We start from the raw sequence: 27410 nt of genomic DNA on the forward strand, positions 1-27410 counted from the left end.
TTTTGCTGGTCCAGGAAAATATAAGACATTTTAAATGATTAGGCAACAGCAGTAAATATCCATAAAAGGCTTCTATATAAAGAAAAACAGAAGATGAGCATGAAACCACTTTACTGAAAATTCTACTGCCAAAATCAGTGACTAACCAGAGGAAAACTATTGTCCAACAACCCAACTTGAATTAAACAGGTATTGACAGAGATGGAAAATTACCTTGAATCATAAATTTTAAAAATCAGACTAGACATGCACAATAGACAGGAAGATGTGAAAATAGAATTATCCACACTCAGGGAAAAAAACTGAAGACAAAGTAACCTCAGTTGAAGACTCCATTCCAAGGTGCTCAGTGGGACAGTAGCTTCAACTGAAAATATGATAAGGGACGTTGAGGAGAGAAATAAAAACAGCCCAGAGGATAAATATTAGAAAAGGTTTTTAAAAGGCATCAGAAAGGAACTGTTAAATATAGAACATAGTCAACAAAGATGCAGTGTGTGTATGTATGTGCGCACATAGAATTGGAGTCCCTAAAGAAGATAAACCAAACAGTGAAACAGAGTTAATACTTAAAATTGTAATACAAGTTTTCCAAAAGTTAAGGAAGACCTGAACCTACGTAGTGAAAGGGCGTACCTTATTCCTGAGAAAATTGGTTCAGATGGCCAACTCTAAGATAGATTCCAGTAAAACTACTGCACTCTAAGAGTAAAGAATTCCTCTAAGCTTCCAAGCAAAAAGGCCAAATTATTTACAAGGGAAAGTCAGGTTTGCAGCATACTCCTCAACAGCTAAGCATAAAGCAAGATGAATTGGAGCAACATTTTCAAGAAATTTCAAGGAAAGAAAATGAGAGCAAGGGCTTTATATCTAGGCAAGCTGTTTTCCAAGTATTGAGATTATATGAAACAGTTTTCAGCATGCAAGAACTCAGGAAATAGTGTAACCCCAAGCCCTGCCTGAGGAATCAGTTACAGAAAGAGCTTCATCCAAACAGAGGATGAACCAAAACAAAGGTGGAAACAAGAATAGAACAGGATGGTAAAATCAGCTGGATCCAGTGAAGAGAGAGAACCCACACAGTAATTTGAACACAGAAATTTTAATATAATTGTTAACTATAACAAAATTGGAATAATGAGGGATTGGCTAGTCAAAAGGAAGGAGAACTCAAGAATGTAAGAATAGCAGGCATGAGAAGCCACTCCACTGGGCCTGAGATAGAGCCTCCCCTCCTCTGTCCTCAGGGCTGAGACATAGACCTTGGAGGGGGCACAGCTGTGGCTCACTTGAGAGAGAAGTTACTGTGGTGCCACAGCAGTGGAACTTGCTAGAAATTTGCCCTCTAGGGTGCTGGGAAAACTGTTCATGGTGAGGTATCCCTCTGGAGAAACTCTGCTACAAACTGCTGAAGGTGAGGAGGGTAGTGCTGCTGCTGCTGCGGGCCACTGGATGCTGCTGGCTGCCGTGCACTGCGGGAAACAGACAACAGAGGAGATGGGAATGCTGCAGGAGCCTGCCAAGCAAACCCTCCTCTTATAATATCTCCAGATGGAATCAGGATACCACTGAAAATTGATGACCCAGGGGCCGGTCCGGTGGCACAGCGGTTAAGTTCTCATGTTCTGCTTTGGCGGCCCGGTGTTTGCTGTTTCGGATCCCAGGTGCAGACATGGCACTGCTTGGCAAGCCATGCTGTTGTAGGTGTCTCACATATAAAGTGGAGGGAGATGGGCACGGATGTTAGCTCAGGGCCAGTCTTCCTCAGCAAAAAGAGGAGGATTGGCAGCAGATGTTAGTTCAGGGCTAATCTTCCTCAAAAAAGAAAAAATCATATTGATGCTTTAAGTCAAATCCAACTTTATACTGTATTCAGGAGACAGACCTAAAGTGAAGTGAATCAGAAAGGCTAAAAATAAAAGGGTGATCAAGGGTATATGAAGAAAATTCAAACAATATAGTAGCAGAGGTTGCAATTCTGATATTAGACATGGTAAAATTCAGACCAGGATGCATTAAACAACACAAAAAAGCCACTTTATAATGCTTAAAGGTGACACGATTCACACTGAAAGTGTGATCATTAAAAATATTTCAGTACCAAATTACAAAGCATCTATCTTCATAAAAATAGAAATTATGGTAAATGCAGGGAGGGTTAGACAAACACTAATAAGAAATTTAACACACCTCTCTCAGGCGAGATAGGCCAAGAGGACAAAAAGTAAAGATATTGCAGACTTTAATGAATAGAGTAGATCATATGTATGTGTGTGTGTATATATATGTATGTATGATGCATATCAAACTTTATACCCTGGTAAATGCCCTTCCACCATGAAGTTTAAAACTCTTTAAACAACTCTTGTTTGACAAAAGGAAATATAAACCAAAATTGCGGAGTTGCTAAAACATAATGCTAATAAACATCACATGTCAGAATTTTGAGATACAGTGAAAGCGGTGGTTGGAAGAAAATGTATAGCCTTAAATATTTGATATCAATAAAAATGAAAGGATAAAAATTAAGGATTTAAATTTTCAATTCACAAAGCTAGAAAAAGAATCACAATACAAAGAAAATACAAAGGAAGAAGAAAAAAGAGTAAAAACAGAGATTAATGAGGTAGAAAATAGAAAAGCAATAAATTAAAATACTGAGCCTTTGGGGAAAGAATCAACAAAATACACAAACCACTAGTTAGTCTAGTAAAGAAAAGCACAGACAAGAGAAGGACAACTAAATAGATTGGACTTGAGAATTCTTCAAAATTAGAAGCTTTTGTGCTTCCAGGGACACTATCAAGAAAGTGAAAAGACAACCCACACAGTGGGAGAAAACAGGAAAATCTGTAGAGGCAGAAGGTGGATTAGTGGTGTCCAGGGACTAAGATGAAGGGAGACCAGGGAGTGGCTGCTAATAAATATGAGGTTTCTTTTTGGAGGAGTGATGAAAATGTTCTAAAACTAGATGGAATGATATTTTCACAGCTCTGAAACCACTGAATCATATGTTTAAAAGGATAAACTTTTGGTATGTGAGTTACATCTCAATCAAGCTGTTACTTTTTAAAAATCACATATCTGATTCAACAAAGAGTGTTGAGAAAACCAGATACCCACATGCAAAAGAAGGAACTTGGGCCTTTACCATACACCAGTGTACAATAATTAACTCAAAATGCATCAAAGGCCTAAATATAGGAGCTATAAAACTCTTAGAAGAAAACATAGGGGAAAAGCTTGACGACATTGGAATTAGTGATGATTTCTTGGTTATGACACCAAGAGTACTGGCAACAAAATAAAAAAATAGTTAAATTGGACTGCATCAAAATTAAAAACTTTTGTTCATCTAGGAACACAATCAGCAGTGAAAAGGGGACTTGCAGAGTGAGAGAAGATATTTGCAAATCATTTATCTGATAAGGGGTTAATATCCAGAATATATTGAAAAACTCCTTCAACTCACCAACAACGAAACAACCTGACTTAAAAATGGGCAAAAGACTCGAAGAGATATTTCTCTAAAGAAAATATACACATGGCTGTTAAACACTTGAAAAGATGCTCATTATCATCGTTAGGGGAATGAAATCAAAACCACAAGGAGATACCACCTCACATCCATTAAGATGGCTATTATCAAAAAGGAGAAAATATAAATAGAAAATAACAAGTGTCGGTGAGGATATGGATATTGTATATTTTATATATACAATATGGATATTTGTATATTGCTGGTAGGAATGTAAAATGGTACAGCAACTATGGAAGACAATATGACTTTTCCCCAAAAAATTAAAAATAGAATTTCCATATGATCCAGCAATTTCATTTCTGGGTATATAGGCACAATAATTGAAAGCAAGGACTCAAGCAGATATTTGTGTATATATATGTTTAGCAGCATTATTCACAATGGCCAAAAGGTTGAAGCAACCCAAGTGTCCATTGACAGAAGAATGGGTAAACAAACTGGTATATACATACAATGGAATACTGTTCAGCATTAAAAAGGAAGGAGATTCTGACACATTTTACAGTGTAGATGAACCTTGAAGATATTATGCTAAGTGAAATAAACCAGTCACAAAAGGACGAATGCTATGTGATTCCACTTAGGTCAAGTACCTAATATAGGCAAATTCTTAGAAACAGAAAATAGAATGATGGTTGCCAGGAGCTGGGGACCAGGAAGGAATGGAGAGTTACTGTTTAATGGGTACAGAATTTCAGTTGGGGAAGGTGAAAAAGTTCTGGAGGTGGATGGTGGTGATAGTTGCACAATGATGTGAATGCACTTACTTTTGAGAAAGAAAATGAGAAATATGTGTGTATACACATACACGTATATACATGAAATTATATACTTTTATATACTTAGTTTTATAAAAAGAAATACAAGAATATTAAACTAGAAAATAATGAAAAGGTCACCTATTGGGAGTGTCTGGGAATAGGATGGAAAGTACAGGAACGAGAGTGAGTCTTCTCTGAGGCTATCCTTTTATATTTTTTTGACTTTTGAATTATATAAATGTTTTACTTAATAAATAAAATTAAACCAAGAAAAGATGAACAAAACATATCCTGAAGTTGATTACAAACAGAAACAAACTGAACTCTGTTTCAAATGGATATCATAACTACATTGAAAAATGAATTAATTCAAATAGCTTGAACACACAACCCTCACAGCACACCCTTAATGGGACATATTTCAAAGAAAAAATGGAATGGCAAAGAAATTCTGACTTTTTTATTAATGTTACTTGTTTTGCCATAATAATCTGAAACTATTTCGCATGTATTGAGGCTAGAGCAGATGAGTAAGTAAGATACAAAAATGAAATGGGGGAAGATGAAGAACCCTGCAGTATAGAATTTGAATTGGAGGTATCTGCATGAACTGTTAACTTTAAAATATATATATATATTTTTTTCAAGTTCTGTCCATTGAAAAGGCCTAAAAGCAATGACATCTCAGTAGCAATGAGCACACCTTGATTTTGGTTGCTAAATCCCATTCTCCACTAGCAGGAATTATGGCTCCTTGGAGGAATTCCAAGGCTAAGCAGAAGAGAAAATATAAGGTGAATCTGGAACATCTTATTTGGCCAGAAAACAAAGAAGTCTCAAAGAATGATGGGGACATATCTAAAAGAACAGGAGTCAGCTTGGAGGGGCTCTGACTAGCCAAAACTGGAAGAATATGAGTATCCAAAAGAATAATAAAAATAAAAGGACATTGTGAATTGTTCCCTAGTGATACACAATGAGGCCCTAGTGATACGCAAGAAAACAAATTTTAAAGTTGCAGAGAAAGGTCTGCTTTACAGAATATCAGCTAATAAATATAGAACGAGTGGTAGACAATTGCCATTTGCAACAACCATTTTAATTGGTTCAGGCAAAAATAATCAAAACCATTGGGTAAAAAAGCTTACTGGAGAATAGGAGATTCACATAGTCCCCAAGCTTCTCCCCACTGATTACCTATTAATTACAAAGGGAAATTACAATAAAGAAATCTGTCAGTCACCCCTTAACAAGTGATCGAATTTAGTGACAAACTGACATTATGTGCCCTCTTGTAGTAATGAAGCGAGAAGTACTCAACATCACTTGTGTAGTGTTTTTGTCAAAACTGTTTAGCATGAATGTAATTGAAACATTCAGAAAAAAATCCAAATTGTTGGACATTCTATAAAACAGCAAATCCAGACTCTTCAAAAATACCAGTTTCATGAAAAACAAATACAAGGCATCAGACTATTCTAGATTAAAGGAGGTTGAAGAAACGTGACAACCAAATGCAATATGTGATTCTTGATTGGATCCTGTAGTTAAAAACTTAAACAGCTAGAAGGAATATTTTGGGGACAGTTGAGAATATTTTTAATTAGATTTCTTGAGTATGATAATATTTCAGTTTTAAAGAATGTCGTTGCTCTGAGGACCAAGGTACTGACGTAGTTGGGGGGGGCAGAGTCATGATGTCTCTAACTTTCACATAGTTCAGAGGAAAGCGTGTGTGCAGATAGATGGAAAGGAAATGTGGTGAAATGTTACTAGTTGTTGAATCGAGGTGAATGTCATAGTTGTTCATGTATTGTTTTTGCTGCTTTTCTCTAGGTTTAAAATTTTTCAAAATAAAAAGTTTTAAATATATTATGTATATAATTCTACATATATATGTGTGTGTGTTCATGTTCCCCAGGCCTCCTCTGGACCTCTTCCCAGAGTTGCTGAATCAGAGTCTCTAGGTAATGGGGCTTGGGATTCTGCATGGTAAAATGACTCTCCCGAGACTAACACGGTTGGTCTATATTTGGGAAGCATTGCTCTAGAAGAGCATTCTTCTTCAGTAAAACCTTGTATGGTTTGTGTGCGTGTGTATGTGTGTGTCTTCTGTTGACACAGGAACATTCATTACTACTCCCTTGCAGAGTCCTCCAGGGAAGAAGGCTAGAAAGGTGGAATGATTCACAGGTGACGTTCTCTCTGTGCTGCCAGCCTTTCCCTCACACCCCCTTGTTTTACTGACCTGTCCTGCTACTCAAGATGTGATTTTTCTCCTCTTCAGGGCTGTCTGGATCACTAGTTCTCAAACTTGGCCGCCGGTTAGAATCACCTGGGGAGCTCTTAAAAATTTCAGTGCTGGGCCTTAGATCAGTTAAATCAGAATTCTGGGGGTGGGACCGATGTATTCTTTAATGCTCCCCAGGATATTCCAGTGTCCAAGTGTGAGAGTCCCTGGTCTAGAGCAGAAGCTGGCCTCTGGTGAGGTCCCAAGTCAAGTGTGTCAGAATCCCAGACGAACTGCCTGCTCGGCAAACTTAGGCACATGCTCTAGTGTATATGTGGTACATTGACTTGAAAGGAACCCTTCGTATGTTCCTGTTGCTGATCAGTTTTCTCATTCGTTAAGTAGCCTCCAGCGCCCGTCAATAAAAAGAGGGATTTACAAAGATGCATCTCTCAGTTTGTAGTCACAGAAGTTTGAACTCTGTTTATAGAAATTTGTGGGAGGAAAAAAACCACAAAATTTTGAAGAGAAGTAACTTTCTGATGTCTTAAATGCTTATTTTATAAAAGAAATGTTTAAAATATTTCCTGAACTCCCAGACCTATCTGTACCTAGACCTATCTCAAGATTACTCACAACCCCCACCCCCAGTTCAATGCGTCTCAATTAACTTGTGTTTGAGCGTGTATGTGGGGGTAGCAGCGAAGTGTGATAGAGTCCTGTGACAACCAAAAGGAATCCTAACTGTCCCTCCCAGAGACAATGGTGCCGAGTGTTCCCTTCTTCCTCTGGGAAGACAGTTTGTTGAGCACTTTCCAGTTCCACTTGTCGTTTCTTTCACTCTTGGGGTAGAATTTAAATAGTGCCCCCAACCTCAGTTTGGAAGCACCCCTGTGGTTCAGCATCCTCATCTGACAAATACAGAAACGGAAAGGGAAGTGAATGTCCAAGGTTGTACAGTGAGTTAGCAGCATATTTCTGTACATGTATTTGTATAAAGCTCCTCTGGGAGGAGAAAATGGGTTGGGAATCATCTTGACAGCCATAGAGTCTAATAATTTCACAAAGCTTGGAGTTATTGTATAGGACAACAGTGGGGTGGGGAATGGGGTCCACAAGCCGTGGTTCCTGGTGTGAGTGCTGTTCTGTTACCTGCCACCAGAGGGCATGAACTATGATTAGAGTCTAGACCTGCTGATCTACCTGTAAGTCCAGAGCTTTCTCAGGTCACTGTTAGTTTAAACACTGTTAGTTTTAACTGATCAGTCGTCCCACAGTCTTGGGAACATCTGGAAGCTCTTTATAACGGGTTCTTTACAGATAATTTTAGAAGACATCCTAGGTGAGCACAGAGCACTTGCGGCACCCCTGGGTTTAGGGTTAAAGAGACCTGGCTTTGCAGTTTTAGCTCAGCCACTTGCTGGTCTAGTTGTTTGGCCACTGGTAAGCTGCTTTACCTTTAGCAAGTTAAGACTTTACTTTGAATTTCAGTTGCCTTACTTGCCAGATCATTAATAAACTCTGCCACACATGGTTTTTGTGAGGATTAAATGGAATAACATGATAAAGCGTCCATCCATTCCTGGCGCCCACTTAAGAAGTGTAGATTTTCCTCTGTGGAGTAAAACTCTCATGGAGCTTGTGTTTACTTGGAAAGATATATGTATTACAAAGAAAAAAAGAATTCCGGCAGCGATGGCGCTGAGGATCAATGAGAGGGAGCAGGATTTAGGAGCCTGTTTTAGGTAGGGTAGTCTAGGAACACGTCTCTGAGGAGGTGCTGTTTCAACAGAGAATGACTGTTAAAGGTTGGAGGAAATGGAAGGATGTTCGAGGCAGGGGGACACAGCTTGGTGTGTGTGAGGAACAGAGCGACCAGTGAATGGCAGGCAAGGGAGTGACAGGAGGTGAGTTATTGGAAGGAAGTGAGTTCCATGTGAGGCTTGTTACCATGCATAAAGAGTTTAGGTGTATTTTGTGTTATGGGATATAAGAATAACAATGATGGATCTGATTTATATTTTGAAAAAACAAACACATCATTCTGGCTGCTATGTGGAGAACAGACAGTAGGGAGGCAAAAGTAGAAGCCGAGAGTCCGGTCCAAAGGCTGTTGCAGTGGTCCAGGCAGAGTCTGACTGTGGCTTAGATTAGGGTGGTTGGTACTGGGTGAGATATACAGAATGGTAAGAAATGGTTCTATTTAGGATACATTAGATGTAGGAGCCACCAAGACTGCTGATTAATTGTATTCGAGGGGTGATACAAAGGGAGGAATCAAGGGTGACTTCTAGGCTTTTTAGTGGGAGCACGTGGGTTTAAATAAGCGGTGCCATTAACTGAGATGAGATGACTAGAGGAGAGAATAAGTTTGGAGGGGGTAGCAAAATCAAGAGTTCTGTTTTAGACTTATTCATTTTGAGATCTTTAGGCATCCAAGTAGAGTTATAGAATAAGGCAGTTAGAAATAAGAGCATGAAACTCGGGGCAGAGGTTTGGGCTAGAGATATAAATTCCAGTCATCATTTGAGAGGAAGAGATCGGAGACCAAGAGGAAGAGAGAACCAGTGGCCAAGCCCTCAGGTACTCCCACTTTTAGAGGTTAGGATTTCTTACCCACCCGTCCTTTTCCTTGCAAGCACCTCAGGCCATTGTTTAATTTGAGAAAACCCTCAAATTATTGTTTTTATTCTTCTCTTCTTTCTTTCACAAATTTATGACCCCAACTCTTTTTACCAAGAGAGACAGTATGGTAGGACTGAGTGATGAAGTATTTAAAGACATTAATGTGATGATTAACAAGGAAGGCTGTGGAGACAGAAGAATTGGGTTTAAATCTTGCCTCTGATATTTACTAGCTTAGTAACCTTGGATATTTTACCTAATTTCTCTACCCTCAGTCTTTTCATCTTTAATAATAAAACAATAGCCAGCATTTATCTGACACTTATTATATACCAAGCAGCGCTTTAAGTCCTTCACATATATTAACCTATTTCAATCCTTAGACCAACCCATTGTTCTTATCCCATTTTCTTATCCCACATTCTTATCCCACTTTATTGTTGAGCAAAATAAAGCCAGAGAGAGGTTTTATAATTTGCCAAAAGTTACACACTGGGCAAGTGGCAGAGCTAGGTTTGAACCAAGGCAGCCTGGGTCCAGAACCAGTGCTGCTTTTCTCGTATCTAATTCTTAGAGCTGTAGTAGTGATTAAATGAGATGACCCAGTTAAAGTGCTTAGCACGTGGAGCCTGGCACCTAATATGTGCATAATAAATGTTTCCTTTGGGAGGCAGCATAGTGTAGTGAAAGAGAACCAGATGAAAAGTCCTGGGGCTCCAGCCTGACTTGACAAGAGCAGCTTACATGACCATGAACCAGTTTCTTAGCCTCTCTGGACTTCAGGTTTGTCACCTGCAATATAAAATCTTCATACTTTTTGGCCTCTGAGGTCCCTTTCAATGTTAAAGTTCTATCTGTGACTCCCCAAGACAGGTTATGGATACATTTGAATTTGGGTGGGGGTCTCACATCACCATGGGGGTTTAATAAATTAGGGTTTAATAGATAATTAATTGTTGGATTAAATTGATTTGTTAACTCTCAGTGGTTATTCATTGAATAAGATACTTGATAATTCTTGGGTTGGGAACATTTCTGCTATATGCTTCTCTTGAAGAAGCTTGCTAGAAGGTAGTGAAACATAAAGGTAAGAACCGTGAGGTCTGAACTAAGTCCGTCATATGTTAGAATCTGTCTTCACCAGATACTCTTTGTACAAGCTACTTCTCTTGAGTTTCCATTTCATCACCTGAAAACTAGGGACAATAGTGGTACATGCCTCATGGCATTATTTCAGATATCCAGTAAGAAATTACATGTAAAGTATTTAATACGTGATAAGCATTCAATATATATTAGCCATTATAATATTATTATAAGGTTCCCAGAGCTTGAGAGGATTTTTTTTAGCTCTTCAAGTTCCAGATGAGATAGAAGCTCCTCAGTAACTCATTTCTAAACAATGGAGCTGGCAGTTACGTGGTGAGGCACTCTAGTTGTTGGACCCTGAGGACATGAGTCTGAGTTTTCTAATTGTGCAGTCATTCCTCCCCACTCCTCTCTTTAACAAGGCGTAGGGAGCATTTCTCTGGAACAGTTGTGCCTTTCTTTGCCTTATCCATAGATGGAGTGAGTCATTCTTGGCAAGTGTGCTCTGAGTTTGGCTTGCTTCAGCCCTTCCCTGATCTGAGGAGAGTTGTTTTCCCCACATACAGACCAAGCCTGAATTTCTGGAGAAATTTAAATTTTTTTGTTTTTACCATGGTCAAAGGAAGAGTAGTAGTCAAGACTCTTTTGGCTATGCGAGCAAAAACCCAACTCACACCAATTTAGAAGAGGAAAAAAGGGGGAGGCAGGAATTATTGACTCATATACCCAAGAAGTCTAAGGCCTAGTGTTGAGTGTATCTGGACACAGGGTTCCAAACGCTCTCCTGTTTCTCCATCTCTTGCTCTCCTTTGGCTTTATTCTCAGGTATGTTCTCCACGTAGCAGCGCCAAATCTACAAATGTCCTTATAGCCATGATCTCAGAGAAAGAAGGACTCTCTCCTGTGACATCCATATCATATCAGAAAACAATTGATCCAGCTTGGGACATAGGTACGCTCTCTTGGTCTAGGGGAATCTGATGCTCTTAAACGGCATTATTTTCCATTCCGTAGCCCTGTGATAGACATCCCCACCAAATTACACCGAGTTAGGGTGATGGTTTTCCAAAAGGAAAAGAAGCTAGGCAAGCAAAAAAGTAAGTGATAGCAGTTTTAGATTAAGTGATAAGAACATCCACATTGCTTTTGCCCATTGTTGATATGAGTGAGCTAGCCCAAGAATTCTGACCTTGGGAAGCTTGGTTTCGCCTCGCCAGGTCTGAGACTAAACATTTATATCTTATGGGGTGGTACCTCTCTTCTTATTTCTATTTTCTTCTCACTTCTCACCCTCTCCCCTTTAATTTAACTGTAGTTATTGCTTAATACTTAATCCCAAAACTGATTCTTCCTTTTTCATTTTACCTGTGCGTTGATAGTTTAGCATAGTGGTAAAGAGTGTGGGCTGAAGGGTCAGATTGCCTGGGTTTCAGTCCTGTCTTTGTCATTTGCTCACTTTGAAATCTTAAGCACTTTACTTTGTACCTTTCTTCTCATCTATAAAGTGAAGACAATGTCTACCTCACTGGGTTGCCTTGAGGATGATTAGATAGTCAGTGGAAAGTGATTGGCCTCGTGTCTAGCACACAGTACAGGACGCAGCAATATCAGACAGTGTTGCTGTGACTTCCGGCTCTGCAGCTTTGGTGCAGCCTGTCTGTCCTTGTGTCAGGAATGGGAAAGCTGAGGTAGATTGGGAGACTATCAGGAAGCACTGGATTCTCTTTTAGAAAATGAATATTTTTGGATAGGATGATTCCCTTCATCTTTATCATTACCTGATCCTTAGTTATTTAAGTAAAAGTGAATCTCAAAAAGTGTTTTAGGGGCCAGCCTGGTGGCATAGTGCTTAAGTTCTCATGCTCTGCTTCAGTGACCTGAGGTTCACGGGTTCAGATCCCGGGTAGAGACCTACGCACCACTTATCAAGCCATGCTGTGGTAGGTGTCCCACATATAAAATAGAGGAAGATGGGCACGGATGTTAGCTTAGGGCCAATCTTCCTCAGCAAAAAGAGGAGGTTTGGCAGTGGATGTTAGCTCAAGGCTAGTCTTCCTCACCAAAAAAACAAAGTGCTTTATATTCGGGGTATGTGTGTGAGAGAGAGAGAGAGAGAAAGCAAGAGCAAGAGAAATAGTGAGTTAGTTTATATTGATATCAACCAAAAAGATTTACTTATATATTGGGTTGACATGTTTTACTTTCTTCTTATGAGGTTTTTATATCCCCTTTCGCACTCTACTGTCTAGATCCCTTTGAAGTATTTGTTAATCTTATCTCACATCTGTTTTGTATTTTTCGAGAAAAGCTTTTTGGGCCTTATGATATATATTCTGTAGTACTTGTCTTGGAGTCAGGGAGCGTGGCTGGGGACTCTATTCCACAACTTTGCAACATTACCTTGGGCAAATTACATTCCCTCTTATGTGCCTCATTTCCTCGTCTGTCTAGTGAGGCATTTCTTCCGTTTAACCTTTAAGTCCTTTCCTAACAGTCTGTGATTCTGTAACTATCCCAGCATAGGTTGTGGCAGGAGTAGCTGAATTCCAAAGTGAAAACTTGATATCTCCATTCCCTTTGAAACATATTTTTACCTGTTGCCTATTATGTTTGCTGCAGGATTTCGGCTGAATGCCTCCTCTTGGCCCATGTTCCTTTTGAAGACGCTAAATGGAGCAGAGATGGCTCCCATCAGGATTTTCCACAAGGTACGTGCCCCTTAGATATCACCAACTCCAAACTGCTTAAGGTCAAGTGCTTATATTCTTTCGATTACTGAGCCTCTGATGTCTGATTATATTTGTGGCCTGAGGCTGCCTTCTCAGAAACGAGTGCAGCAGAAGGGTTTTTAGTACCTTAGGAAGCAGCGCTTATCCCAGAAGAATATTAGACTGTAAGTTAGGATTCCTGGGTTTTGGGTCTCAGCTCTGCCAGTAATAAGCTATGTCCTTTTGACCTCATCTGTAAAGTAGGAGTCTGTGTCACAGAGTTGTTAAGTTAAAATGTGTTTATTAGTAAAATATATAAAATGTAATATAAATCTAAAGAAGCTGTTCTTATTATAGCTTGGATTTCCGTAAGGACCATATGCTAAACAGAGAGAAAGGAAGGAGACTATTTTCTGAGTGCCTACAGTATATCTGAGGTTTATATATACTGTCTCATTTAATACCCACAGTTAACTTTATGAAACAAGAATTATTATTTCCATTTAATAGTTAAGGAAACAAATACTTCTGAATAAGGAACTTGCCCAAAATCACATGGCTAGTAAGTGGTGGAACATTCTCAAGGAATGAGATGATCGGTCTGCTCTCAGTTGAATTCTTTCATGAGGTTAGAGTTACTGTAAAGGGGACTAAATTAAGGCTGCTTATGCCCCTATTTAAGTCTAAATCCTGAGAGCACTCTGGTTCCCAGAATGTACTCTACTGGGCAACTTAAAAACCCTTTCACTAAAGAACATCTCAGATTGGTGGCAAGGGTGGGTGGACCAACAAATATTCTTCTAAGTGCTTTACTGAGCTTACTAGAAAGTAAGAAAACTCTCCAGAGATCAAAATAAAGAAGGAAAACCAGAGTGTTAAGTGTATATACTGAACCTTCAGGTGCCGTAAGGGGCTTTGCCAGTCTTACTTTCCAAGGATCTTGTCTTTTAACACCCAGAGTAGGATAGAAAATGAGGCCTTGGGCCCATGCAAGGCGGGGAAAGGGACATGAGATTGCCACATAAAAACCCAGATCAGAGCCCTGCAATGTTTACTCCTTAGTGGAAAGACTACACGTTGGTGAGGAAGAGTCTGTGCCTGTGCTCTGGGTAGACGTGGGAATGGAGTCGTCTCCTCTGATAAGACAGTCTTCCCCCATGGAAGTCCAGAGTTCAGATATAGTACCTGTATTATCTAGGAACTCCAAAGTTGGATGGAGATATTTTGAGTGCCTGGCACAAGCAAACCCGAAACCTTTCTAGAGAGTGTGGTTGCTTTCAACCCAGATGTCGTAAAAGTCTCAAAAGTGAAGTACCATTGAAGATGAATACTCAGTTTAGAAATTACAGACCCTCAGAAACTCTCCAAACGGGCCAGCCTTGTGGCCGAGCGGTTAAGTTCTCGTGCTCTGCTTCGGTGGCCCAGGGTTTCACCAGTTCGGATCCTGGGGGCAGACCTAGCGCCTCTCACTAAGCATAGCAGAACTAGAAGGACCTACAGCTAGAATATACAACTATGTACTGGAAGGCTTTAGGGAGAAGAGGAAAAAAGTACATAAGTGTTCAAGTCAATGATTTTAAAAAGAAAACTCTCAAAACAAATCCAACATGACAGGACATCAGAAGACAAGACAAACAGTAAGGTTATAACCCAAGGACTTTCGGATAATAGAAATATCAGATAGAGAATATAAATCAAGCATTTGAAATGATTAAAGAATGAAAAGAAGGAATTTAAAAAATGAGAAAAGTACAAAACCATACTTTTTTTTTTTTTATTAATGTTATGATAGATTACAACCTTGTGAGATTTCAGTTGTACATTTTTGTTAGTCATGTTGTGGGTACACCACTTCCCACTCTGTGCCCTCCCCCCACCCCCCCTTTTCCCTGGTAACCACCGATCAGATATCCTTATCAATATGCTAATTTCCACCTATGAGTGGAGTCATATAGAGTTCGTCTTTCTCTGACTGGCTTATTTTGCTTAACATAATACCCTCGAGGTCCATCCACGTTGTTGTGAATGGGCCGATTTTGTCTTTTTTTATGGCTGAGTAGTATTCCATTGTGTATATATACCACATCTTCTTTATCCAATCATCAGTTTCTGGGCATGTAGGCTGGTTCCACGTCTTGGCTATTGTAAATAATGCTGCGATGAACATAGGGGTGCAACGGACTCTTGAGATTTCTGATATCAGGTTCTTAGGATAGATACCCAGTAATGGGATGGCTGGGTCATAGGGTATTTCTATTTTTAACTTTTTGAGAAATCTCCATACTGTTTTCCATAGTGTCTGTATCAGTTTGCATTCCCACCAACAGTGTATGAGGCTTCCTTTTTCTCCACAACCTCTCCAACATTTGTCGCTCTTGGTTTTGGATGTTTTTGCCAATCTAACGGGTGTAAGGTGATATCTTAGTGTAGTTTTGATTTGCATTTCCCTGATGATTAGCGATGATGAACATCTTTTCATGTGTCTATTGGCCATATTCATATCTTCTTTTGAGAAATGTCTGTTCATGTCCTCTGCCCATTTTTTGATCGGGTTGTTTGTTTTTTTGTTGTTAAGCAGTGTGAGTTCTTTGTATATTATGGAGATTAACCCTTTGTCGGATAAGTGGCTTGTAAATATTTTTTCCCAATTAGTGAGCTGTTTTTTTGTTTCAATCCTGTTTTCCCTTGCCTTGAAGAAGCTCTTTAGTCTGATGAAGTCCCATTTGTTTATTCTTTCTATTGTTTCCCTCAACTGAGGAGTTACAGTGTCCGAAAAGATTCTTTTGAAACTGATGTCAAAGAGTGTACTGCCTGTATTCTCTTCCAAAAGACTTATTGTCTCAGGCCAAAACCATACTTTTTAAATGAGAGATTTGAAAAAATCCCAATTGAACATAGAACAATAGAAATGAAATTTAACTGTTAAAATTAAAAATTAATAGGTAGATGTATAAGCAACCTAGATATAGATAAGGAAGAATTAACTGAAAGACGTGTAAAGAATTTCCCCAGCATGCAGCACAAAGAGATAAAGAGGTGGAAAATATTAAAGACAAGAGACAAGGAGAATAATATTAGAAGGTCCAATATATGCTGAACATGAAATCCAGAAAGATGAATTAGGAAAAATAGAAAAGAGTCAGTATTTGAAAAGACAATGACAGAATTTTCCAGAGTTTGTAGTAAAGACAAATATATACCTTAAAAAATCATGGTATAACTAAAATAAAAAGAAAAGATCTGAGCAAGTAATCACATAAAGCACCCTCAAAAAAATTACAGTTAGGTTGACAGCACATTTCTTGACAGCAACAGCACAAGCCAAAAGATAATAGAATAATATTTCACAGTATCCAGGAAAATGCTTGTCCACCTAGAATTTTATATCGGTACACTATTATTTCAGAGTTGATATAAAAATCAAGATATTTTCAAACAAACTAATACAAGTAGACAGTAATATATCCACTGAAAGAACAAGTGAAGACTCTATTTCAGGAAGAAGACAATTGAACCCAGAAAGTAAGAGTGAAAGGCAAGAAGCAGTGGTGAGGAGACGTTGGTTAACATGTAGATAAAACTAATCAAGCACTGTCCACAACTGTATAAACCAATTATAATTACAAAAGGATAACAATGTGGAACTAAATTATCAAACACCTCTTAGCTCAGTAGTTGAAATATTTTAAAGTTCTTGTATTGTTTGGGACTAGAGATAAAGATGAGTTTTAGACCAAATTATGTCAACTGTACAGTTAGAGTCTTAAGAGGAACCACTAAAAGACTATAAATAGAATGGTTAACATCTGAATCAAGGGAGGAGGAAAAAGGGAAAAAATTCAGTTGACGGTAAAGGAGAAAAAAGAACCTTGAAAAATCAGGTTAAATAGAAATATAGGCAATAGGATAATTGTAATAAGTTTAAATATATCAGTTATTATTAGAAATGAGCTTAAACTCATCAGTTTAGTCAGATGTAGATTAGATTGTTTTTAAATCTAGCTACATGCTGTTTGCAAGAGACACTGCTAAAGTATGACACAAAAATGTTGAAAGTAAAAGAATATAAAAGATATACCAGGCAAACCTTTATCAAAATAAAGCAAGTGTTAACTATACTGAAATTAGACAAAGGAGACTTTGATGCTAAGAAAGCATGAAAGAGGTCACTGTCTAATGATTAAAAAATACAGTTCACCAAGAAAAAAAGTTGTAAATATGCATGCTACTAAAAAACATAGCCTCCAACTATGAAAAGCAAAGTCTGACAGAATTACATGAAAAAATTGGAAAATCCACAATCACTAGGGGATATTTTAGTAAACATCTCTCAATAATTGGTAAATCAAGTAATCAGAATAAGCTAATAAGTGTTAAATTAGTTTTTAAAAATCAGTTGCATTCCTATTTAATAGCAACAAATGGTTTGAAAATGAAAATTTTAAGATACCATTTATGATAGCAGTCAAATTATTAATATGCCTAGAAAAAACATGAAAAGCATGAGATATTTATAGAGGAAATTTTAAAATCTGTATTAAAGAAGAAATCCACATTAAAAAATACTTAAATGGAAGATACTCTAGCATGTTTTTGGATGGGGATGCTCGATATCATACATACAAAGGTTATTTCTTCCCAAATTAATCTATAAATTTGGTGTGATTCCAGTCAAAATCTGTGAAACTTGAAAAGCTGATTCTAAAATTCACATGAAAGATCAAGGAGAAAGAATAGCCAAAGCAGTGTTGAAGAATGGCAAAGTAATAGGCCTTTTTCTACCAGATATTCATTTACTAAGACTGTGTTCTTGGTACAGGGTCAGACAGTAAGACCAAGAGAACAGAATAGAGTGTAAAACACTTTTTTGGAAACTTTATCTATGCAGCCACATTGCAGATCAGCACCCAAGAACTCTCCTCACTGCTGGAAAGAGTGTACAATGTTACAGCCACTTTGGAGGGCATTATAACAATATTTAATACAGCAGAAGATGTATATATCTTATAACCTGGCAATTCTACTCCCTAAAGAAATGGAGAATGGTTGTCCTGTGCAGAATGGAAAAAGCACGGGTTTTGGGGTAAAGGAGACTCAGGCTTGAGTTCCAGCTCTGCCTTTTATCGGCTGTATAGTTTTGGGCACTTAGTTCACCTCTCTAAATATGCCCTAAAGAAACCCTCCCACGTGTGTACAAAGGAACAAGTGCCAGAATGGTCATTAAGACTCTTTTGAAATAATAAGCAATTGGAAACAACCTTAAATGTCCATCAAAAGAGAATGAATAAATTGTGGTATACACATATAATAGAATACTATTAGCAGTTAAATTGAACCAGAGCTAAATTTATCAACATGGATAAATTTCAAAAACATGTTGAACAAAAAAAAAGTTATGGAATGATATGTATAGTTAGTTAAATTGAACTGGACCTAAATTTATCAACATGGATAAATGTCAAAAACATAATGTTCAACAAAAAAACAGTTGTGGAATGATATGTATAGTCTTGTAGTCTGACCACGGGGACAGGTTCTGAGAAATGCATCACTAGGCGATTTCGTCATTGTGCAAACATCACAGAGGTACTTATGCAAACCTCGATGGTAAAGCCCACTAGGCTTTATGGTGCTAATCTTATAGGACCACCATCATATATGTGGTCCATCACTGACCGAAATTTCGTTATGTGGCACATGACTGTACAGTATAGTACCATTTATATAAAATTTAAAAGTATGCAAATAGATATGTACATATATAGTAAAGTATAAAAATATGCATAGGGAATGGGGTAAGGGAAGAGCACAAAGGGGATTCAACGTTGTTAACTTTTATTTCTTTAAAAAAAATGTGAAGTAAAGATGTCAAAATGTTAGGATTGCAAAGTAATACTTTGGTGTGCTTTGAGATCCATTTAAAAGAGAGACTAAATCTCCATTGTAAATCTTATTATATAGCAGTCACTTGTTATCATCCGAATGAGGTACCAGTCTTTTGGCATACATAGCCTCTCTCTTTGTGCCTAGGTCTATTTATTTCTCTTTCTCATCTAGGAACCACCATCGCCTTCCCACAACTTCTTCAAAATGGGAATGAAGCTAGAAGCTGTGGACAGGAAGAACCCTCATTTTATTTGCCCAGCTACTATTGGGGAGGTGCGGGGCTCAGAAGTGCTCGTCACTTTTGATGGATGGCGAGGGGCCTTTGACTACTGGTGCCGCTTCGACTCCCGGGACATCTTCCCTGTGGGCTGGTGTTCCTTGACTGGAGATAACCTGCAGCCACCTGGTACTAAAGGTAAAGGGCCACCTATGAGCTCTTGAATCCAACCCAAGTAGATAAGGGAGATTACCTAGATCTCTCATCGTCAGCATATCTTTACCACTGACCCTCACTAGTAGGCAGAGGAGGAGCAAGGGCCGGCAACTTAGGTAAAAACCAAAGTCTACCCGAGAGTAATCAGAAACAGTAAGAATAAAATGTCAGGGGAAGCTAGACATAGAGTTTGTGATAAAGTAAAATTCCTTGCTCTAAATGTCCTGGTTTATTCTCAGGCAACTAGCTTCTCGTCTGCCCTACTTTTGTTCCTAACCCTTTTCAGAGTTTGAGTAGTATCATTCTCAAGGTGCACATCTTCCTCAGGTCTTAGGGGCTTTGTATATGAGCTGGAGTAACGTTGTAAGTACTTGAGAAGAGCTGTAGCAGAATGGAAAAAGCATGGGCTTTGAAGGAAGAGAGACTTAGGTTTGAGTTCCAGCTCTGCCCCTTACCTGCTGTGTGGCCTTGGGCAGTTAGCTCACCTCTCTAAACCTCAGATTTCTCGTCTGTAAAAGAATGCCTACTTCATAAAGTTATTGTGAGAAATAAATGAGATTACATGGATAAAGTGCTTACATAATATCTGGCAAATAGTGCTAAACATTCACTATTTTTTTTGTATTGTTTTTTCTATTGTTGCTATTATTATCGTTGTTATATACTATATTATATTTATTAAAATTAGTAAATACAATTACTACTATATAATATATGCTATATTATCATTATTATAATACTATTATTGTAAAAGTAACCACTACCGCTGGGAGAGTATATATAAAGTACTAGAACAGTACTACAGAGTAATTGAACAGTAAATGATATTTCTAATGAGGATGTTGGAGATCATCCAGGGTAGGGTTTGAGATAGCTGCTCTTAATAAAGGAAATAATAATGAATCTCATCCCCTTAAGTCTAAAAGTTGTGATGAATCTGAGGGAATAGAAAGTCACCCTTCCTGTTGTCTGTGGATCTCTTTTCTGAACCTCTGTCGAATTCATTCATTCAATTAGCCAGATATTTATTGAGCATCTAATTTTGAGGCCAGCTGAGGATACAGGAGTTGCCGAGATGGACAGCGTTCCCGCCCTCGTGGCACTTCCATTCTGGTGGATGAGATAGTCGGTAAAGATTTAAATCAAGAAATAAACAAGGTGATTTCAGATAGACAGTTTCTCCTGAGGAAATAAAGAATGATAAGAGAGTGACAGTGAAGGTGAGATGGTGAAGGGGATTTTTTGTTTAACAACTTTATTGAAGTATAATTAAAGTAAAATAATGGCTCATATTTAAAGTATACAGTTTGAAAAGTTTTCACCTATTGTCTGCATCCAAGAAGCTGTTACCACAATCAAGATAATGAGCATATCCATCATCCCCAAAAGTTTCTTTCTCCCTCTTTGTGGAGGAGGGCCTCTTGAGATACAATTTCTTTTCAGGAAAAGTTATCTGAAAAGGTGATATTTAAACCAAATGATGAGAAGAAACCATTCAAGAAAAGAGAATTCCAGGCAGGCAGATGGGACATACATGCAATGGTGCTGAAGATGACTGCTCAACCACAATGCACTGTGGGAGGGGGAAAGTGGCAAAGTCATGTAGGACCTTATAAGCCAGAGTGAGGATTTGGATTTTATTCCAAATGTGGTGGGGAATCATGAGAGGGTACCATGTCGGGGAATGACAAAATCTGGTTTACATTTAAAAAATCACTCATATCCAGAATACAAAAGAACACTTTAAACTCAACAATAAAAAAGACAAATAGCCCAGTTAAAAAATGGGCAAAGGGTTTGAATAGATATTTCTCCAGAGGAGATATACAAATGCCCGATAAGTACTTAGAAAAGATGCTCAATATCATTAGTCATTAGAGAAATGCAGATCAAAGCCACAGTGAGATACCACTTTCACATCCATACAGGGTATGGCTATAATCAAAAGACATACAATAACAAATGTTGGTGAGAATGCTGGAGAAATTAGAACTGTCATACATTGCTAGTAAGATTGTAAAATGCTAGAGCCACTTTGGGAACAGTTTGGAAGTTATTCAAAATGTTAAACATAGAGTTACCTGTGACCCAGTAATTCCATTTGTGGGTATATACCCAAAAGAATAGAAAACATACATCCACACAAAAATGTATCATGAATGTTCATGGCAGCATTATTCGTAGTAGCCAAAAAGTTGAAGTAACCTACGTGTTCATCATCTGATGGATAGATAAGTAAAATGTTGTATACCCATACGAAATACTATTTGGCAAGAAAAAGGAATGAAGTACTGATATATGCTACAACATAGAGGTACCTCAAAACATTATGCTAAGTGAAAAAAGCCAGTCACAAAACACCACACATTGTATGATTGCATTTATACAAGATGTCCAGAATGGGCAAAAACATAGAGACAAAAGATTAGTGGTTGTTAGGGGCTGGGGGAGAGGGGAAATGGAAAGTGACTGCTAATGGGTATGGGGTTTCTTTTGGGGATGTTGAATATGTTTTAAAATAGGGACGATGTTTCCACAACTCTATGAGTCTACTAAAAACACTGAATTGTACACTAAAAGGGTGAATTTTACGGTATGTGAATTATATGTCAATAAATCTTTGAATTAAAAAGTCACTTGGGCTGCTCTATGGAGAATGGGTTGTGCTGCGGTAACTGTGGACAAGGAAGAGATGAGGGCTGCTTGGATTAGGTTGGTGGCACTGAGGTGGAGAGAACTTGAGATGGAGGGTAGAGAGGTGGTGAGACACACTTCTTGCCTCAGGAAAGCGCTGCTCCTCTCTGTGCTTCAAGAAACAAATGCCCTGGGGTCGGTATGAGAAGTCCATTAGCATCCCTCTGCAAGCCCTGGGAGATAATATTTCTGTGGGAGCAGTGAGAGGAGAAGTGCCTTGGAGGTGGCAGTGGAGTCATTTTTGTTAATTTGAGATTCAAACAGGATAAACCTTGTTGTTCCAGGCAATATTCACTTAGTAGGTTGATTTTCTCGCTTTCTTGCCCAGAGAACTCTGTTATTTTGATTGGCAAATCTCTCATAGCAGTCAGGCAGTTCTCACGAGCCAGAAGAGCTAAGAGTCTTTGTGTCCAGGAATTGCTGGACATGCATTCGTTTCTGACTGTTCACCATGCTGATAAGAAATATGACTCACTATGTGGTTGATGCTTCCAGAGATGTTTGCTGACTGTTTTCATCTCCTCTTCTGTATGTCCCTGGAGATCTTAGATTTTTAACAGAATATGACCAGAAGGACCAGGCTCAGAAGGTAGAGAGGGACCTTATTCCAGTTGGCATTTCCAGACCAGGTCCTTTGGTCATCATTCTAGCAGCCAGGTTGTTTCTGCCAACACCCCCCACCTCCCCCACCTCATCCCCTCAGTAGGCTCTGTAATGTAGCTTTCAGTAATAGCGGAACTTTAGCCATCTCAGCCTCCTGGCTAAGGAGCAAGTGATACAATGTGGAAAAAATGTGGTTACTCAATTCATTTCACAAAACAAGATGTTCTCTGTGTGTAAGCCTGTTCTCTTTCTGATCATACTGTCTCCTCCTTCCTTCCTACCTTCTGATCCTCAGTGTGCAGATGTTAAAAAATTCAAAGTAATCATGAGATTGTTTCTTGCTCACAGTAAGTAGGAAAAAATACCAATATTCATTTAATATTCTTTTACAAGTGTTATTTCATTTCATCTTCCTGGTAACTCTAAACTGGGTATAATTATTTTCAGAGACGTTTTATTTATGAGAAAAGTGAAGTTCAGAGGATTAAGTGACTTGATTCTGTTGATATCTGAGAGGGAGTCTAGATGGAGAGGCCATGGAGATCTTTTAGTTGGGCCAGCTGTCAGGGCCATCGCTTTGAGCCGTATTGCCTTCACACATGGTTACCCTATACTCTCCCCATTCTCCTTTGGTCTCTCTTCAAAATTTCATTTGAGGGGCCAGCCTGGTGGTGCAGCGGTTAAGTTCGCACGTTCCACTTCGGCGGCCCAGGGTTCTCCAGTTCAGATCCCGGATGTGGACATGACACCACTTGTCAAGCCATGCTGTGGTAGGCGTCCCACATATAAAAAGTAGAGGAAGATGGGCATGGATGTGAGCTCAGGGCCAGTCTTCCTCAGCAAAAAGAGGAGGATTGGTGGCAAATGTTAGCTCAGGGCTGGTCTTCCTCAAAAAAAAAAAATTTCATTTGAGACCCTGGATGTTGGCTTCCAGATCCTGATACAAATAGTAAAGAAGTGGTGTAGTGTAATATCAGAGCCTTGAACTGGGGCCTAGTCTTAACTGGGCCACAAACTTGTTTTATGTCTTTGAGCAAGTCATTCCTAATGTGAGAGGTTGTACTAGATGATCCTTAAGGGCCCTTCCGCCTCTGTAGCACTATAGAGGTTCCTAGTCTTGGGGATGGGTAACAGGTGACTCCTGTGACTGTCTCTTATGTGATTCCAGATCCATCAGCTCACCTAGAGCCCAGCTCTGCCCTCCACCCATGTAGGGCTCTGCCTCTCGAAGGGGACGCCTGCATGCCAGCTGGTTCTCCTTTGCTGAGCCATAGTACTCTTTTTAGCTCGTGAACTCCTGGGCCAAGCCAGCTCTGATGGGCAGCAAATACCAAGCTTGTAACTAATCCAAGGTACTTGGTTATAAAAGGCAGAAGCTTTTTTTTTTAACTCATCACTTTTTTTGTGTGACTTAGAATAAAACTGAAACACACATGCTTCCTTTTTAGATGTAAAAAACAAAATAAAGAGTTCAGTCCAGTTGGCATGACTGTAATGCTAATTAGGCCTTTAGCCATTATAATAATCCACTTAACTCCCCCTTGCTCTGATTTCAGGCTGGGCAAGCAAGTTTCAGGTTATAGTTTAGCTTCTCATGTAATTTTACAACAGGAAAAGAACATGAGATCCAAGCTGCTTTGTATTTTTACTGTAAATTAATATATTACTATTCTGGATTATGTAGCAGTCTCTTGTGACTTCATCTGGTATAAACTGGGTCCGGCTGCACTCTGTATACTGATACAGATACGGGGTCCAGTAGAAGCGCTGCCCTTGAGCACACCCGTTGGAGTAAATGGTCGGCCAGGCCTCCTTTACCTTTTCAGTCTACCCTTTCTAGCTGTGGCATTGTACAAAGAAAAACCTTCCAATCTAACTCAAGGCTCTGGTTGATGTGTAGGAATATTACCCTAGTGTGGAGAGTAAGAATTTGATGCTTAAAAACAAAACTTTCAGAATGTCTCTTTTTTTTCCTGTGAAACATTTAAAAAGTGTTTCCCGTAACTTTATGGATGGTCTCTTCCTGTTGTAAAACTACGTAGGAAACTATACTATATCACTTTGGGATTCTGGGTCAGAAAGAGGTTGGTTAAATTGCAGTCCTAGACCACGAAGGGAAAAACTAGGGTTGAGGCAAGAATAACACAACTAAAGCCAACCTGTAGGTCACAGCGCGTAGATCAACAGGTGGACTGATTTTCTTCAGCCGGCTATTCATTCAAATTCTAACTATGTAGTCACAACCAAGTGCTACTCATTGGGTTCGTTGATGGGGATTCTGCCTTTAGAGTTTACAGTTTTGTGAGCATACAGACAACAGAGAAATTACAGCTTTGGAATAATGCAGTGCAGAAGAGCCCCCAACCTAGATCGGAAGTTGGAGGTCAGGGAAGGCTTCCAAATGAAGTGACATCTAAGCTTAAACCTGAAGATTGGGGAGGGAGAAAGAGTTCCAGCCAGCAGTGGGGAAAGATGGGTGGAGGCCTGAGACTTTTTAAAAAGTGTAGGTGAGCTTCGGCGGCCCAGGGTTCGCCGGTTTGGATCCTGGGTGTGGACATGACACCGCTTGGCAAGCCATGCTGTGGCAGGCGTCCCACATATAAAGTAGAGGAAGATGGGCACGGATGTTAGCTCAGGGCCAACCTTCCTCAGCAAAAAGAGGAGGATTGGCAGCAGTTAGCTCAGGGCTAATCTTCCTCAAAAAAAAAAAAAAGTGTGGTTGAGGAACTCAAAAATGTTTAAATAACTAGATTATAGGGTGTAAGCAGAGGAATGGAAAGAGACAAGGCTAGAGAAGAAGGAGAGGAAATGCACAACTTCCCTTATAGACCATTTTAAGGATCTGGGTCTTTACCCTAAGAGCAATAAGAGCCATTGAGTGGGCTTTAATTGCTGGTCAGACTTGTGTTTTAGAAGAACCATTCTGGTAACAGTGAAAGGATGAGTGGCTTCCAGAAGCTGAGGCAGAGATGTCAGTAAACAAGCTGTTAGAATATTCCAGATGAGAAAGAGAATTGAGGCAGTGACATCGTGGTAAAAAGGATAAGATTGGGGGGCATATTCTGTGACTAAAGAAGGAAAAATGTGAGTTTTTAAAGTATGACACCTACGGCAACTATTTTATTCATTTAACAAACAGTTACCCCTGCAACATGTAAAATAATGCTAGTTTTTCCAGTATAAGCACTAATGAGGGAGCTAAAATTCTTCTTTCTGCCATGTTTAGAAAATTAGCATTCATTTCTACCTGGAGTCCTTGTTAAATGGAACTAATTTCTTAAATTCATTTTTATATCCTGAGCACTTGGCAAATAGCAGTTACTCAATAAGATTTGTTGAGTGAAGTAGATCATGCTATATTTTCTGATTCCATTTCTATTCATCGTTAAAGCTGTTATTCACTTAATTACAAAAGTGAGAGTGTTACCACAATTTTAACAGCAGACTACGAGTTATTGAAACTAACATTCTGTTTTTTAAATTTTGGAATTGTTATAGCCAAAAATAAGAGTGGCAGAGGGCCCTCATCTCCAGAAAGGCTCATCTCTGAGCCCATATTCACCCGCCTCTCTGTCACTAAACCATGTACACTCTACACCTGGGCCCTGAGCCTCTCACCCAACTTCTTTTTCTGCTAAGTGACAACAAGCAGGTGAATTTCCTCTTCAGGAAGCTTCTAGTGACCAGTATGCCCCTCTTGTCTCCTGAGAAGGTGTGTTCATTAGCCGTGTCAGAAAAGGTGTGAGCACATTGGCTAACAAGTGAAACAAATTCTTTGGTGCCCCTAAGGAGGACAGATACTTGGCTCTTTGGCTATTTTCCCTCTTACCCTCTCCTATATACTAGTTCCAGTCCTTACCTTTATTTAATATACCATTTCCTCTCTCCCTACACATGCACACACACACATATACAACCTCTGTCCTTATTCCAGTTTTGGCCTTGTAGTCTAAACACATCTAGAAACTCTGGCCTTTATTCATCCATCTATACAACGATCATGTAGTAGCCTCATGTTAGCAGTACTAGGCTCGGTGGAGCTTATTGAGAAGTGCCTATTTCCCAGGTTGATTGATTTCAATGACAAAATGGGTGTGCAGGTGCATAGCACCATGTAGCACATAGTAGAGTTCCACTGTATGTCTGTTATTTCTGTATTAAGATGCCTAGACATCACAAGAAAAGGGAGCTGCACACAGAGGCATTTAAGTGCCCTATTTTGGTCAGGAAAAATAAATATATCTATTTATTTTCTTTGCGCAGTGAACCGGTACTCCCATAACTGGTTTTCTCTTGACTGTTTGCTTTATAGTACACAAATAGAAATAGGAATATGGGGAAATGAAATGAGTGTCACTAGATCATGAAGCAGAGGATCTGGGTTCTCTTACTGATTCTAATCGTATCTGCCCAAGGGGCAGAAAAATCCTGTTTCATGCCTCTCTTCCAGCTTCCTTATGCTGCGCCTTTGCTTTGCCCAGTTCTCTCTCCTGACTTCACCAACCACAGATTCCTGAGAATGGTAGCAAGTTTTTGGCGTGTCTAGTGAAACAACTGGCATCTCTCAAACTCCTGGAAATAGTGAGATGTGATTAGGCAGTTAATATATTTGACCACACCTGCTGTTTTCTTGGGACTACTCAGACCTGTGTAGTTTTCTTTGGCAAGCTTTTATTGTATGACCTACTGTGTGCCAGCGTCAATACATATCAACTTGCAAAATCCCCTATTTTAAATGTGTATGTAGTTCTTAACCTGCTCTGGTGGTCTAGCGGGTTAAGACTCGTGCTCTCACCGCTGCAGCCCAGGTTCGTTTCCCAGTGAGGGAAGCAAGGCCAGA

General features: G+C 39.1%; 1 protein-coding gene across 47 annotated transcripts in view; it reads left to right on the top strand.

Moving 5' to 3' along the window:
• Positions 1–27410, top strand: part of SCMH1 (Scm polycomb group protein homolog 1) — a 185703-nt gene that overhangs the window by 86008 nt on the left and 72285 nt on the right. For 44 of the 47 annotated variants that reach the window (XM_044770489.2, XM_070510191.1, XM_044770506.2 and 41 more), the window contains 2 exons: positions 12866–12954; positions 19012–19255. In XM_044770489.2, the coding sequence (XP_044626424.1) occupies positions 12866–12954; positions 19012–19255 (333 nt within the window). Of the gene's footprint in view, positions 1–6223; positions 6270–12865; positions 12955–19011; positions 19256–27410 lie in introns of all 47 variants that reach the window. The other 3 variants (XM_070510188.1, XM_070510193.1, XM_070510189.1) reach the window with 1 other exon arrangement.

This window comes from Equus asinus, chromosome 5 (assembly GCF_041296235.1).
Source record: "Equus asinus isolate D_3611 breed Donkey chromosome 5, EquAss-T2T_v2, whole genome shotgun sequence".
NCBI lineage: Eukaryota > Metazoa > Chordata > Mammalia > Perissodactyla > Equidae > Equus > Equus asinus.